The sequence below is a fragment of the Cryptomeria japonica genome, chromosome 3 (assembly GCF_030272615.1).
Source record: "Cryptomeria japonica chromosome 3, Sugi_1.0, whole genome shotgun sequence".
Classification (NCBI taxonomy): domain Eukaryota; kingdom Viridiplantae; phylum Streptophyta; class Pinopsida; order Cupressales; family Cupressaceae; genus Cryptomeria; species Cryptomeria japonica.
In genome coordinates, this window is record NC_081407.1 from 421,262,187 (window position 1) to 421,279,132 (window position 16,946).

Here is a 16,946-nt window from a genome sequence, read left to right on the forward strand (position 1 = left end):
GCAAATAAAAAATTGCTACAAAAAACATTTCTCTCAACAAGTCTCTACAACTCTCCCAAGTCCTCCACATTCGACAAAAGAAGGAGATATAGGTACCTCTATGTCATCACCCAAGTGACAACACATGACCACAAACTAGTGATCACCATTTTTCCACACAAAACCTCACATCCACTGTCATGTGAATCTGAACCTATAAGAAAATCATTAAGACCAAAAAGAGAAACTACAAACCATAAACATGCAACACATCCTTCTACTTACACCTGTAAATGCCAATCGTGCCAAGTATGATCTCCTTCACAACTCCAAGAGAAAAGATACAACATCCAAACTCTTTCAACCTCAAGAGATCAAACACAACATATGTACCATGTATCTACAGGGATGTAAACCTCTCAAAGAAGATCAAACTACTCCATTTCCCATTTCAAGAAATCAACCCACTACCATCCCCTATGATCGTCATAAATAAAAAATACATTCCAAAGAGATAACCATGTTGTTCATCTATCACAATGAATCCTCCAAAACCATTTGATTGTAGCTCAAGATCTGTGAATATGAAAGAAAAGTAAAAAGAACATGAGTAAAAAATGGGCAATACCTCTGAAGTGATAACCTGCCGAGAAGACCAAGAGTGGAGAATGAGAATGCTCCTCCAAGATATCCAAGTCATCATGAATCATCCAAGAACAATCTCCTCATAAGTCTCCGTTGAACTCACATCCAACCACAGTATAGGCTCCTTACACTTCCAGTTCAAATATCATCAAGAGCAACCATCTCAGTTGTATATCTCTCACCTCAAGAGAACTACAACCTCACCTATGTCTCCATGTATCTATGAGTACCAACAAATAATCAATCCATGCTAAAATTCAAAATGAAATACTACACTCCCATGAAGCTCTCAAGCACATGATCAATGCATTCAATACATAGAGAACTCACTATACCACTATCAAAGCCCCAATCATCTAAATTAGGAACTTGTCATGACATCATGATCTAATCATTCCCTCCTAGGAGGCCACAGGATCCAAGTGAACATATCATGGTCTTAAAAGCAATTTATCATGCCAAAACTCTAAGCACACAATCAAGAGTGTACCATGACATAATACCAGCATACTCTAAACCAACAACACTCAAGTCAAGCACCACTAATACCTCAGACTAAAGATTCTAAGAGTTCTCCATGGCTCCAAGATGTGATACATCCACAAATAGTGTGCATACAAAGGTGAAATAACTCTTCTGCAACAACAAGATCTAAGAGTCCCTTCAAACCATTTGCATCATTAAAGATCATCCATCACCAAGTGATGGATACACAATCACTACTAAAGCTCCCACTAAATTGTGGTATTGAACTCTCCAAGCACATGGCACACCATCTCCCAAATATGAAAATAATCCAAGTCCACACACCAAGTGGAACCAAGATCTCCAAACCAAGGAAATGCACCATGCTATAGGACCCCAAAACTGACCATCTAGGTACTCACTCATCATCCATCCTCTTATCTCAAAAGAAACCACACTAATGCACAAGTGACCATAGACAAGGCCAACTAACAAGTCTACATCAATACTGAACCAAATCTTGTGGATATAAAAAATCCACATCTGAGTTATCCCACTACAACATGCAAGTAAATATAACCTACACCATTGCACAACTCATAGATCCAATCACTAAAATATACAAACTCACTAACGCATTAGTGAATTACAAATCTAAGATGTCAAAGAGATTAATCATGTAGACAACATGACTCAAGCACTAGATCAAGCACAGATCTAATTTGCCAATCATGTCCACATCGAGCACCATATTCTAGGAATATAAAGAAGCATCACCATAGAAATGTTGAGTGACTAATTACATACCAACATCTCCATGCAGAGAAAGCATCACACCACCTCTCACCATGCACAAAGCATGCATGCAAAACTGCAACTATCTCATCCAAAAACACCCCAAGTGAATCAAGACCTAGAAAATAGCACTTCAAAAGATCTACAAAACCACAAGTTTTTCCTTGACTGTGTAAAACCTACAAAACCACTATGTTGGAGAACACTCGTGCACATCCATACCCACTTTATATCTGAAAGACTCAAAAGTCTAAAAAGGCACCATAATGGTTAAACCAAAACAATGGATTATCACAAATGAGCATCACCATATATTTTTACAGAAAAACTATAAAAACCTCAAATCCAAGGAACATGAATCCAAGCCATGCAAATACACACATCCATAAGGAAAAAGCAATTTAGGAACTCCAAGCCCATTTGTCGACCAACTCCACAACCACCAACAATACATGCATCTAAGGGAGATGGGTTATTTCAAAAGCTTCCATATCATCCAACGATCAACTTCATAGCCTTCATGCATTCAAGAATAACAAAAGCAATGCTTCCCAATATCAGGAAAAAGAAAGCACTTAACATAGTAACGCATCGCTCCATAGTTGAAAACAACCCAAGCTTTTCCATATAACCAAGAAGCCTTTCACAAACACCTAATATGAAAACTTTGATACACACAACCATAAAGCAAAAAAGCACACCCCATGCATTAGTAATTATTTTGTTGTTAAATAGAAACTCCACATCAGTGTCATTTCAAAATGACCAACTCCATTTTCTCCATCTTCATCGACCTTCAAAATGTGTGATCTCCTAAAACTAAAACAACTGCAAGATTTTCACTCACCAAAGGAACACTCATGAGTTGATTGCTTCAAATTCCCTCAAGCTTGCCAAGCTAAGAAATTTTCTCAGGAGGAATACCCAAAACTTGAAACACTAGAAAACCTTACATTCATTGACATACACACACATGCAAGCAATATACAAGCCCATGCAACTCACAAAATGCATATGCAAGCAACATGCAAATCCCATAATAGAGCTCTGATACCAAATGAAGGGAAAATAAGCATCCTAATAAAGATAAACGTGCAATCCAATATCTATTGTTTCTTCATAAACAAATGATAATATGTCAATACAAACACATACTACTATACCATAAAGCTAAATTGGGCATATTTCCCACAATTAAAACCTTAGAGAATTTTTTTTGCAATTATAGATTTTGCTAGATCAAATAGTTTCAAGAGCACACGTAGAGATTCAACATTACAGAATGATAAAATAGAAAAAATGAAATAGAAAATAGAACACATAGATTTATGTGGCAAGTGAAAAGCCCCACATTCCAAAACCAGAGAGGCATTATACTATTCGGTAACAAAAAATACAATGACAAAACAATCTTCAAGCTCTAGGCCTTAACATGGAGATTTACATCTTACTCCATCCTAGAGAAAATCTGGCAACATAACCTCTATGAAATGAACTTCTCTCAACTACAACTATTCTAGCAATACTTGTATTTATAGAGCTTACAATGCAAAAAGTAACTTCTCAAATGTGTCCAAACTCAACGTATCTTCAAATGCATCCACATTCTATGTATCTTCAACGTGTAATAAGAAACTCCTTTTCGCATAGCTTTTACATAAATATTAATTTCCAAACTTAAAACTCCAAGTGGGTGTCTAACTTAAGATATTATTAAATATGCACCATATTAAACAAATAATACCCAAATAGTAAATGCTAGAACTCAAAAGTTGAGACACCTTAATCCCAACACATCGTGATATCATTGAAGTGTACCTTCTCATAAAAATTGTCACACAAGGAGAAATGCCCAGTATTATGGAAGTGATTCAAACAAGATTCATACTAAATTTTGTGAACAACTTCAATATAGTCACAAAACCTAGCATGAAAAAAACTTGTTCTAGCTTTTCAATGGTAGTTTATTGACCAACATTAGTAATACCATGAATGATATTTTCATCCCAAAACTCTAAAGGGAGCTCTAGGAGATGAACATAGATAGGAACCAAGCCGATCTTGGAAGCATCGAGCCCAATAGACCAACATTGCAAATGAAGAAAAAGCCTTGTCAAGAAACTTGGGACCATCCCAAAGAACTTGGAGCATCTATCAATAAATTTGAAGAAGAATAGTAGAAATCCGTTTTTCGAATATAACATGAGTTGCAGATTTTCTGATCTGTAGAAGATCCACAATATAGAAAAGAAAAGAAGATTTAATACTCAATGTTTAAACAATATATTTTTTTTGCTAGCTCCTTGTGAATCCCATTGACTGTTTGACCTTGCAAACATTATTACTAACATTCATTCATTCATCTGAAACTTCACACAACAGATCTAAAGCATACCACACCCAGCTACGATCAAAGTCAAATTTGATCTATGACCAAGGAATCTCCCACTAAGAGAAGATTGCACCATTAGTAGCTCTGTCGACCCACTCATCGGGAAGCGAAAGAATGAGATATTGAATTAAGGGGTCTGAGGATCCTTGGAAGGGAAAACTTCCTTAGCATTACTAACAACACAACGAGGAGGAGAAAGCACCCCTTGAGCAGTCGAAGAAAGGGCCTCCACCTGAGAAGGAAACCATGTACCGAGATCCACACTAGAACAACCAGAAAGCTCAGCAATCCCATCACTTATACCAACAGAGGAAGGAATCAACCAAGATCCACACTAGAACAACCAGAAAGCTCAGCAATCCCATCACTTACACCAACGAAGGAAGGAATCAACTCTGTTAAGGGGAGAAGCAAGATGAGTAAGCTGCGAACCCTCCACAAACAGAGGGTTCTAAGAATGGGGCAACATAAAACCCTTCGTGAGACAGTTATCAAGGTCGCAAGACCTAGTAACAGCGAAAGCTGGCTCAACAGAAACCTCCCTCAAACTACCTTCCATCTCAGAGCTCGAATGCAACGGGGCAGAACAATGGGCCTCCATCCGAAAATCTAGAAGTGGAACATCCTCTTCGGAATCCTCCCACCCCTTAGAGGACATAGATTCACCCTTCTGGGTAGCCACACGGACTTCCAAGATAATATCTAAGAGGGTTTTTTTAATCTTCCTCGCCCAAAGAATCCTCAACGTCAGGAACCATATCATAGGCTGCAAACTCGCCTATCTTCATTCCTTTGAACAGAACCCAACGCCATAACGTCTTCCACATCGAAAGGTACGACACCTTCCACACCGTCATAGGAAGTCATCGCTCCCACAAGGGAAAGGAAACGCGAGTCAAGGACCCCAAAGAGGCCTGTATCGAAACCCTTACAAACAAACCCACCATCGTCGTCACCTGTGCAATCTCTCTAATCTTCACCTACTAGGGTTTTCAAGCGCATTCCCATCGAGCCCCTCTAATATGGACATAATTATTACTCGTTGACATGGGCACCAAAAAATTTATCATTAACTATAACGTTGATCATACATTTCCTCCTACATTTTGTGTAGGCTTACTTGTAAAGTGTACCATTATTACATTCTCTAGTTTAGCATTTAACTATAGTTTAGCATGTCACAGACATTTGCCATTTTCCAAGGTTTTTAATATATATTTAGACATCAACAACATGCAGCAGTAAGCTGTCACATGCAACTTAGAATATTCCTGTCACATGCAACTTCGAATGCCCCAATAAATATAATCCATTAAACTTCGCTTTTAGTAGCGAAATAGATCCGACTGAAAAAGTCGCATGCGAAAATTCTAATTCCTGACATTCGGAATTGCACGAATATGCAGGCATTTGGCCTTGTTCCAGGGACAAAATATATTGAGGAGATCCATGTGCGAGTGTAATGTAGCGATTGCAAAAAATCAACAGAACGCATAAATTATACTTTGCATGGGAGCAACATCTTGACGAGAAATGTATGGGCTCATATCACACTTCTACATCAATTACTGAATACAGAAAGGAAACGAACATCCGTATCAAAATCAAGCTTGTTAGTAGCATCCCAAATTATTAATGAAGTTATGATGGTGATTTAGAAGCAACGTGTCAATAAACATTGATAGGAGACTATAAATTCAATTCAGGACAAGTTGAACAGATAAAATAATACATGAAGTTTAGAAGTTCAATTTGAAAAATTTGCAATCCATTCTCAAATTATGGACTAAAAACAGACTTAAAGAATACCGATCTATTTAATTCTGGGTACATATCAATCCAGAGTCCTCGCAATAAACTGCATCAACTCGTATAAATAAATAGGAAACATACATTTTCAAGTTATTAATTTAGCTCGATATTGATAATAATATACAACTTAGCTCCTCAGGGGCATGTGAGCTGTCAGATGCGCTCATGAAGCACCAAAAGAGAACCAAAATCATATAAAAATACAACCAAAATCATATGGTAAATTCTAATAAGCTGAACCCCGTGCTGAATGTCGGTAAACATGAATCTGATTCATGTTGTTTTATCAGGATTCAACTGCAAAAAATACACTGCGTATCTAAACGGATAGTACCCAATTCAGATTAAAAGCCACATATAGAACGTGGACCATATAGTGATCGCTACTGCTGCCAATAAATAGGTCCATAAAAAAATGACTGAGCACTCACTTTCACCGACTCCAAACAACTGTGTCATTGTTCCTACATCAATTCAATCTATATAAGACAACATAATAATTACAGAGTTATCTCAGTACAAAACAACATAAAGAAAAATGTCAGGAACGATTAGTGAGTTTGATTATTGCATATGCTTATGAGATCTAGTACCTTCCAATGCATATACAATTTGCTTCTAAAATCAAGTATTTATGTTTCTAATACAAATAATTTCAAAAGCAATCTTTTAAATATGATATGAACTCTGCAAAATTATTGCCAACTATGATAATAGACTTTCTGTTGGATACAATTTAAATTAAATGTTTTATGTTTCAGCCATCCAGCCCTAATCCTGCTCACCCCATAACCTTCCACTTCCCACATTGGCGCTCTACCTTTCTACCATATGTGCCTTACGTGTACAATGTGCAAAGCTTATTTAATACGTAATTAGCACACCAATAACAATATCAGATCTGGTATTTTGTGATGCAGCAATATATAACCCGTGTTCCTTAAATCATTGAAAACTACTATTTGACGTTTGTCCTCTAATTGAAAATTGTACCACATATAGGTTCAGCATAAATAATTAGTTTTTCTCTGGTTTAAATGAAAGAAATTATCAGCACACAATATCAGAGGAAAAATTAGGTTGAATGATATACCGAGGTTCATGGCAGGTGGCAGTGCAAATTGTATCAACAAGATGAATCGATACAATGGATCTGCTGGCACCGCCCCAAAGTAGATCGCAGCTTTGACTACACCTAGTCCAACCAATGGCAGCATCAAAAATCTCACAAGGATGATCCCTATAATAATTGAAGGTTTTACAGTTGCAGATTGTAGCCCTGCAAGTAAGCAGAAAATCTTAAAAAGAGAGATGATGGATACCATCATACAAGCAACTGAAATATTTCGTGATTTCCTCCTCAACTATTTAAAGTAAGGAAGAGATTACATCTAGACTTGTAATTTTCATAAACGTGTTCGTATGGTACACTAGTATATCTTCAAACACCAAGTGAGTACCTTTGGTTAAATTTCCTCCAAGTAGAAGAGTAATACTTGGTATTGTTCCATCTCTGCAATGCAAGAAGAAAATTAAATCAGCATTTGTAACTCTTGAGAATGTTGGAATCTATAAATTATCTTCCTAAAGCATATGGTATTAACAATAGTAAAAGAGCATCTAACTATGTTCCATGACGTTTTAAAGACAGGGATGGGGGGATGGCAGGGGACATGTTTCAGGGACAGTAGTCCGAGGGCTATGCTTCTAGCTTTATACCAGTAGTATAACCAGATATAAAAGCAGTATAATAGTAGAGATAGAGGAGAGATTCTCAAATTAAATCATGATAGCAAAATAACAGCAATAAAATTTAACCATGACAGTGGTATACCAGTAGTTTTTCAGTAGTATAACAGTTGTTCAAGAGTATATTATATAACAACAATATTTGATTATTTACATTTAAAGTTTAGAAATTAAAATTTAAAGTTTAAATTCAAGTCTCAAACAGTCAAACTTCAATATACAATGATGCCTCATCTGGGCTATCAAATCAAAAGACTTTCTATGTCACTTTCTAGCTGAAGTTGCGGTTTGTCCAACAGAATCCTGACCAATCCGAACACACCTCAGGCAGCCAGGCTTATTCTATTATTCATTGTAAACAGTCTAAAGTTTAAGACTTAAGTGTGTCACTTGGGGAGGCATCCACACAACTCAAACCCCCATCCCAATAAGTCAAAACAATGAAAATTGATATTGATATCAGATATTTTATCCAGCAGCAATGGTGCAGACACAGCCTCTAGTAGAAGCACAGTAAATAAAAAATTAAAACAGAATGTATCTTTTCATTTTGCATATTTGGGTGAATAAGGGACCCTTTACAATCCAATAACTATTTGCAAAGTCCTTTTTTCAAAAAATGTTGAAATATTATTCTTTACTGTAGGGGATGCCTGGCCATCCCTGGGACAGTGGCGTTGTCTGACACTTCTGAAAGAGGCAATTGATTTGAGTGACAAAATAATTTCCATTAAGATGATGGTTTCTCCTTAAGACAGTCACCTTTTTGAGGTCAATGTTGCTTTAACAGTTATCAAATCGAAAACTGTCATATGTAGCTGAAAAGTTTAAAATTTGCTCCAAGTTATTCCCTCGCATAGGATATCAATTTTTTTCAAACAAAATGCTCCACAACACCAAAAAAAATACACAATAAATTGATCGAAGACCCTAAAGTTCTAGAGTCCAAAACAGTTCTTCAATGAGTTCCACTATATAACAGATATACTTTCCACTTCTTGGTGGGAGATTTGTAACAAATCTTTTCAAATTCCCAGGTAAATTTTTTTATTTTCTATTATAATAATGTCACTCCCACCCAATATAACTATAGAGGAATTTTCATTTGAATGCAAATTCAAAGTGTTAGAGCTTCACATGCCTTCTAAGATATTGCTTCTTTTTTGCAGATAAATCTAATTTTCAACTAAGCTTTCACTTATATTGCAATGTCAAATGTCATAATTCTATGCAACAATAGAGAAGATAGGGATTGAATAATGAAAGGAGGCACTTGGTTTATAACATATTTAGTTTGTACAATTTAGCGTGTTGCATACTGGATTGCCAAGTAAACCCAGATCATGGACAGATGTAAGATATGGAGTTAATATTTTGTTATCACTGATTTTCCACCTTTGAAGTTATCATCAATATGGAAAAACAATTGGAAGCAATATGCAAGATGAGTATGATATATAGACAAACAGGGAACAGAGCCCCAATAATCATCATGAATCCATTGTTAGGTTTCTTGATGGTGTAAGTCGTTATTTGGGGAAAAAATCGTCAAAAACAAGATTGATGAATCTTTCAGAGCATGGTAGTAGTTAGTTCCCATGATCAAGTCGCCATTCTACAGTGATACCCTTGTTACCCTACCATCAATCTAATCATTTAAGATATCTTTTATTCTAGTTGTATTGTAGTTTCTGCCCTGCCTATGTGTTTAGGCATCTCAAGTGAGTTCACAATCAAATCATACTTTCAGAGGCCTATGGACATATAAGTTCTACTCACCTCTATTCCCCATTGCTGACACAATATTATATCCTTGAGAGAGCCTATGCATGATAAACAACTAAAGGGTTGTATTGGGGAGGTTGCAAGATACACGTGTATGATAGGTTAAGGGGATTCATTGAGATGACAAATTTTTTCTTTCATTGATTTTGTAGATGCATGCTTGTTTGAAATCTGCTTGTTGGTGAGGTCCAGAAGGTTTGATCATGGTTGCCATTGGGCATGGTCAGCCAAGGCCTAATTCTTATTTCTTTTATTTTTCTTTAATTGTCTCATGGCCTCATGGGAAACTCCCTCCTAGATCTTGTAAAGCCTAAAGCAAAAGAGGAGAAGCCCTACTTCTATGCATTGGCCTCAAATTGTCCTGGTTGTTGGTCTACCTCTTTGGCCAAAATGTGTTGCCCCTCTTGCCTTGGTTGTGAATAGTGGACCGTCACTCCTAAGGTAAAGAAGCCTGTAGTTTTGTGAGCCGACATAGGCAACAAATTATTTATAGAATGAAGAATAGGGGAAGGAACTTGATATGAAGAAAGTTAATACTTACCTAAGCTTTGTTTCTCTAAATTTATAAGTAGTTTTCTCGAAATCCATTAGAACTAATAGCTCTTGTCAAGAAACAAAAGCTCCTAGGATAGTTCACAAATAATTCTCTTGCATTCAGATTAATTTCCATTTAGATGAAAGTTTGAGAAAGGGAATGTGAAGCATTATAAATTTATAACAATAAATTCATCCTTTATTCAAAAATTTTGTTGAGATGGGTCTTTGATAGCTTAGATGAAGCTTGAAAACACATTTACCAAAAAGAAACTAAAACTGAAGGCTTCTTTCGGAATTTTCATTGTTTCTCAATTCTATTCCACATTACTAATTAATAAAGAATAAATTGACGACCTTTTAATAAATGATTATTGTAATGCTAAGTGTTACATTAGCCTCTCCTACGAACAATGAATCAATTTTGGTAATGCTCGCCTGAGCTTCAATATTATAAATTAAAACAAAATTATTGCAGATATTTGTTCATGAACAATAATTTACTAAAACTTTAACATGTGATAATAAAGATACTGGAAAAAAAAGTAAATTTCATTTTTTACTTGTAAAATAAAAAACTATCAAAGAATAATTTATTAAAACTTTAACATGTGATAGTAAACATACTGAAAAAAGGAATGTAAATTTCCTTTGTTGCTTGTTAACAACATTTTGATTTTTCTCAAGTTTCATTACCTATTTACTGTATCGTTTAAGTGTTAATACCCTTGAATTGGTATGAATCAAATCATAAAAAGTGCAAGATATAAAGTGTGTGCTTAGGATACACACCCTAATAAAGCGATAGATCCTTGGATGACTTGAAGAGGAGCACCCTGGCCAACAAATAATCTTTTTGTCTGTGGAATTGCTCCAACAATAAATCCCATAATCTGCAAATTGAATACACATTGAATATCAAATACAGCTTAACTCTTTCATATCCAAACGACATTGCCATCAAAGAATTGCAGTCTATTTTAATTGCATTCAAGTCTGTTCTAGCAATACAAGCAATAACGTGCCAAACTTTTCCATGAGTTTATTGTAATGTCCCCATTTTTGGAGAAAGAGTAATTAATTAATTTAATTAGTTAAGTCCAAATTATTGATATTTCTTATCGATAGCTTAATTAATTATTTTAATTAATTTAATTATTTATAAAGTTATCAAATAAATTAAAAATTAAAAGATGACTTTATATTTAATCAATTTAATAAAGTGACTTAATTTAATATTTTATCATCAAGTCACTTAAGTGAAATAATATTAAATTAATATTATTTCTAGAAGCTTCTAGAGATGGACTGAAAAAGTATAAAGGGAGATCTAGTTGAGCTTCAAGGGGTTTGTGGAACCTGTTGAGACATGGACCAGCTAGGACTCGAACCTAGGACCTTCCATACACTGTTGGAGTGCTCTACCACTGAACTACTGATCCCTCTAGGACCAATCCATTGTCGGTCCGGGTGTGGCTTATTTCCAACACCAACACCCCCCCTTAAGCCACACCTCTCGTGGGCTTGGGGCTCCTAGCCTGGACCTGGCTCTGATACCATGTTGAGACATGGACCAGCTAGGACTCGAATGTAGGACCTTCCATACGCTGCTGGAGTGCTCTACCACTGAGCTACTGGTCCCTCTTGGACCAGTCCATTGTCGGTCCGAGTGTGGCTTATTTCCAACACCAACAGAACCAAGGGGTTTATGTAGAATATTGTCTTTGGGAACGGAAACTCCCATTGATAGCATAACTAAGGGAGTGAAAGATCTTCCGAGGGGTTGCAGCTGAGAGTGAGAGATAACTCAGTCTTCCATATTGTGCCTAATGAGTTTGTTGCATCTTCATGGTGGTTGGGATTCATGGTGTTTTCAGCTTATCATATTGGATGTCCTAAATGCATCAATTTCCGTTGAAGCGGGAAGGCGATTCCATTGAAGATCCTTTGGAGGTGATAATTAGGTGAAAGCTGATCAAATTGCAGGTCTGAATCAAATCAGGTTTCACCCTCCAAACCCACGATTTTGTTCTTATTTCATTATTGAAGCATCACACCATAGTTTGGAGGACAGCAATTGCATTGAGGACTTTAGGCGATTCTTATTGATACATTTGGAAGGAGAAAAGGGAAGGATTCGGTGGCTAAACCAGATCTGAAGTCAAGTGGTACCAGACCTCTCATACCTTCGATTTTGCTCCAAAAACACTCACCTTGCATCGAACTTCACCTTTGAAGGCAGCACTATACTTGGAGAGATCAATCGATCATTTTCAGGGGTATAGCAAGGTGTTGGGAGCTGATTATTATTTATCATCAGACCTCCATTATTGCAGCAGGGGCGATTTCTGAAAACAGATACGATTTGGCAAGTTGGAGGCACCAAAAATCAGGATATTGATTGCTTCTTCAAATACCAAGCTAGGCAATTCCAAATCAGGTTCTTTGGCATCACTTCATGTACTTTTTTTTAGATAGTTGGGTAATGTCCATGGCTGTCTAATGTCTTCAGAATTCTTGAGTAATGTATGCTAAGAGCTTGGTCATTAGTGAAGATATTGTATGAGCTTATTGATCATTATCATTTGAATAAAAAGGAGAAATAAGGTTGCATGTTGTCTGAAGGTTACATGGTAATTGTTTGATGAAATGTCAGCTAGCTGAAGATATATGTTTATGTATCCAAATGAATGTAATGACATCATGAATTAGCTGCATAATAATCTAGGTGGTTATTCGATCAATTAGAAGTTGTTTGTTAGTCATCCATTGATCTGAAATAAGTCTGAAAACTCTGAGACAGTGAAACAGCATAACACACAAATTACACAAACCGCATAACACGCAGTTTGACAGCTATCTATTAGCAAATATTCCTTGTATATTCAGTCTATCTACTGCAGGAGATATTTCATTTATTATGGCTGCAACACAAGTGTCTAACATATTCATGTTCAAATCAAATGAAAGTAAAGAGGATCTGACAAGAAGATATCCGATAAGACAATGAAGTTGAGTTATTTTATTTAGGTTTTTTTAAATTATTGTTTCAAAAATTCTATAAATATTTTCACGTTCCAGTAAATGAAATAATGAACAAATATATGCCTCTCTATTTCCTAAATCCAATTATTATCCTTTATTATTTCACAATTTTTCTTTTTTATTTCATCAATAAGAATTTTTGGACCTTTTTTCTTGCTTGGCTTTACATCACTTATACTTTGACTAATCAATAATTTTATGAGTACTTTCGAAATATGAATAGTACTCATGCATATCTTAAATCTGTAAGCTGTAGATATAGTTCTTTTATAGAAATTAGTGAGGGGTGACTATGATGATTTTGATTAATCATCACTTGGTAAATACTTATTTTCAATAGTTTTGATTTAGATCTTGTCAAGAATTTCTTTTATGAATGATATTTTCTGGCACTATGAATAGAATTTTAGAATTTAAATCTATGCAGAAACATACTTCATAAACCAACCTTGACAAAATAACATTACTTGAACCTCCATCAAGTCATTTAATTCGTTATAAGCTTTGTCTCATGCTAAAATAGTGGTTATACAAAGAACAAAATGATAATATTGATGCCCCAAGAGACATGTAAAGAAAGTCAGATTTATACCGCTCCAATTGTTGGAGGTGCCATGATCTCTGTAAGGTGAAGCCCATTTGTAAGTTTCTTTAAATGGTGTTGAAAAAACTGCACAACAAATCATTATGAAGGTGTGAGGAATTAGCGTTTTCTGGCAAATCTCAATACTAATGTATAATCCTTGATATATTCACTAAATTTTTCATTAGAAATATTTATCAAAATAATGTGTCACAAAAATTTTGCGTCAATAGAAAATTACAGGCAGTTCTCACTAATGTTTTTTCTTAATTATGAAGGAGAAACACTAAAACAAAGCAATGAATTAACAAGTAACTGTTTTTTGGCACAACAATACATTAAGTATCCAAGGGGCACATGATGAAGATGCCTAATATATTTCACTAAATTACTTCAAATAATTGTCAATGTGCAAGGACCGAAAATTATAACATATAGTTACAGATTACAAGTACAAAAATATAGAAGGGGTTAAAACATAGAAAGAGCTTCCAATAAAGTGCACAAATAGGACTTGCTGTATGGTATTTTCTTTTTGGGAACAGATTAGGGACTTGATCTATGAAAGTGATTAAGAGAAGTATAGGTTTTCAGTTCTTTCCATAAATTCCAATAAGCCTCACTAAGGGATGAGAACTCTTAACGTATAGTCTGGTTGCTTGCCCAAAAATTGAGTATAAAGAAACAGATAACACCAAAGTATCATATAGAAAATTATGTAAGAGAGGATTCTGAAACACTTCAAAAGTACAGACTATTTTAAAACCAATACCATGGTTCTAAAATTTGGTGGATTCTAATAAAACTTGCAAGATTTTTGGCCAAACAAGTTAACTCACTAAAGACTTGCGAGTTGATTCTGTCAAAAATCTCGTGATATCTTTGGGATTAATTTCACAAATTTGTGTTTGCAACTCACTAAGACTAGCCAGGTTTTCAAGTACAAATCACTCAAACTTGCCAAGTTTTTGCTTGCAACTTTGCTGCCAAAAAAATCAGAAACCCTTGTTGAAACCCTGATTTTTGTGATTTGTCATTCTCAGTTTCAGTTATTGGGATCTCAGTGGTGTGCATTGATTGTCAAATGAATGAAAGGATTTATCTATAGTTGATGCACCATTAAAGTCCCTCTATCACTAGACACCATGTGAGGTGATGCCCCTTGACCCCACTGGGGACTGCCATCCCCAGACCTTGCTCTGGTTTTATAAGTAAAAAAATTGTTTTGGGCTACATCACATGGAAAAAAACTTTTACCCCTTACTTGGCTTGAAATTACATAAACATTGTTTTTTTCCCTTTTTCTATGAAAATTTTAGCAGTTTTTAGTTTCCCCACCCAAGTAATTTAATTCCATGTATACTTTTGTTTGGCCAAGTCGATCTCAATTCCAAGTAACGCTAGTATAATAAAAACTAGACTAACATGTTCTGTAAATTCATTCTTGTAATTCATACATTATTTATGTTTACTCTGTGCATATATGTACTTTTTTTAATTTGCCAATTCAGGTTTGAGTCAGAACTTTGGGCTGCCGAGTTTTTGTGACTCCAGGTTTTTGAACTATGACCAAAACAATTCAATTGGTTTCTTGAACATTTCTATGTTTTTACTCAGCATATTAATTATCATGATTTTGATGACTGGATATTAGCTGAACCTAAATCTATTTACATCCCAATATATTGATTGGATTTGGTTCATGCTAGTTTGATTTAAAGAATGTTTATTTGGCCTCATAACCACACTGCCTTAATTGGATAATCCCTCTCGAATTCTATCACTCCAAGCATAGCTCTAACAGATGTGATGTATTATCTATTTACCTTAGCTGCAAAACGAGGATTGAAGATGACTTGAACTCCCAATTATCAACAATGTGTGAATGCAATATGCCCAAATTACAAATGAATGTTGTAAGTTATTCTCATTTGGAAAGAGTTCCAATTTGCTTTTACCAAATAACAGGGTAACCTAATGTTGATAATCAATACTCTGATAGAGATGGTATTCTTGTGCAATGAACAATGTGAACTTGCCTATCCAAACCATAGAAGCAGATATCGCAATAATTCAGATCTCAGATGCTAGACCAATTTTTAAATTAAAAACTCATATCTTCGATTGACTACTATTTTGACCATTTTTTCACCAAGATTCTTCAATACATCAGCTGATGTTATACATTTTTTTCACTTTGAAGTTGGTAACTGTGATTCTATATATTCATTTCGACTTTATACACACACAAATATGCTCTATTTTTTTCTACAACAAAACAAACTGGTTTTTAAGGTCTCCGAGCACCCAATGATTTTGATATCTTAAGGATGGCCAAGGTACTTGACACAAAGCAGCTGATCAAATTAGCTCTGAGCAGAATATTGGAGCTTCAACGTCAAGGATATTGCATTCCTTCATGAGATTATTTCATGGTCTTTGTAAACTTTGGTGATATTGAGAGCACCTCAATTTATTCATTGCTTTGTTAGAATTCACAATTGGGAGTAGAAAGACATCTCTTTTTCGGACCACATATGGCCATTGTTCCTTTGATTCCCATAAAAAAATTTGTAGATTTTGATGTACTTAGTGGAAGTAAGAATGTGTGTTCAGTGTTAGTACTCCTACACATCTCTTGCAAAAGGTGTTATGATGATGGTAATAAAGAATGTTCTGAGCACCATAGAAACCAAATCTCTATTGTAAGCAAATAAATGAGACTCACCTAGACCCGTCAAAACTTGGTGAGTCGCGAGGCGAATCATGCTCATTGAATCTAGGGGGTTCAGATTCAGACTCAGCCGAGTCCTTCCCAGACTCGCCTAGACTTGGTGAGTCTTGGAGAGTCTAGGCCTAAGACTCAAAATTTCAATGCTTTTATTGTTGATGACAATACCCAAAATATACATGAAATATAACATTTAATTCCCCATCTTTGTCTTCAACTCAATCTCATTCTCTTCATCAAATTATATACATGAAATATAGCATTTAAGTATACTTTAAGTTATATTTCATGTATATATTGGCAAAATGTTTGAGAGTGGTTTCAAATCTCTAGGAGTTATAATGTGAATTCTATATTTTACAAGATCTTATAAATTTTCAGACACAGTCAAATTTCAGTAATCAGCAAGCTCCTATCAGCATTCTCTCGCT

The 16,946-nt window shown here is 35.4% G+C and overlaps 1 protein-coding gene across 1 annotated transcript in view; it reads right to left on the reverse strand.

Annotated features, from left to right (window-relative positions):
• Positions 1 to 6,074: 6,074 nt before the first annotated feature.
• Positions 6,075 to 16,946, reverse strand: part of LOC131070449 (protein PIN-LIKES 7) — a 42,468-nt gene continuing 31,596 nt past the window's right edge. Inside the window, exons 6-10 of the mRNA XM_058006001.2 lie at positions 13,794 to 13,871; positions 10,949 to 11,049; positions 7,549 to 7,601; positions 7,182 to 7,367; positions 6,075 to 6,552 (exon numbers count right to left, since the gene is read on the reverse strand). Coding sequence (XP_057861984.2) covers positions 6,428 to 6,552; positions 7,182 to 7,367; positions 7,549 to 7,601; positions 10,949 to 11,049; positions 13,794 to 13,871 — 543 coding nt within the window. The 3' untranslated portion in view covers positions 6,075 to 6,427. The remainder of the gene's footprint in view (positions 6,553 to 7,181; positions 7,368 to 7,548; positions 7,602 to 10,948; positions 11,050 to 13,793; positions 13,872 to 16,946) is intronic.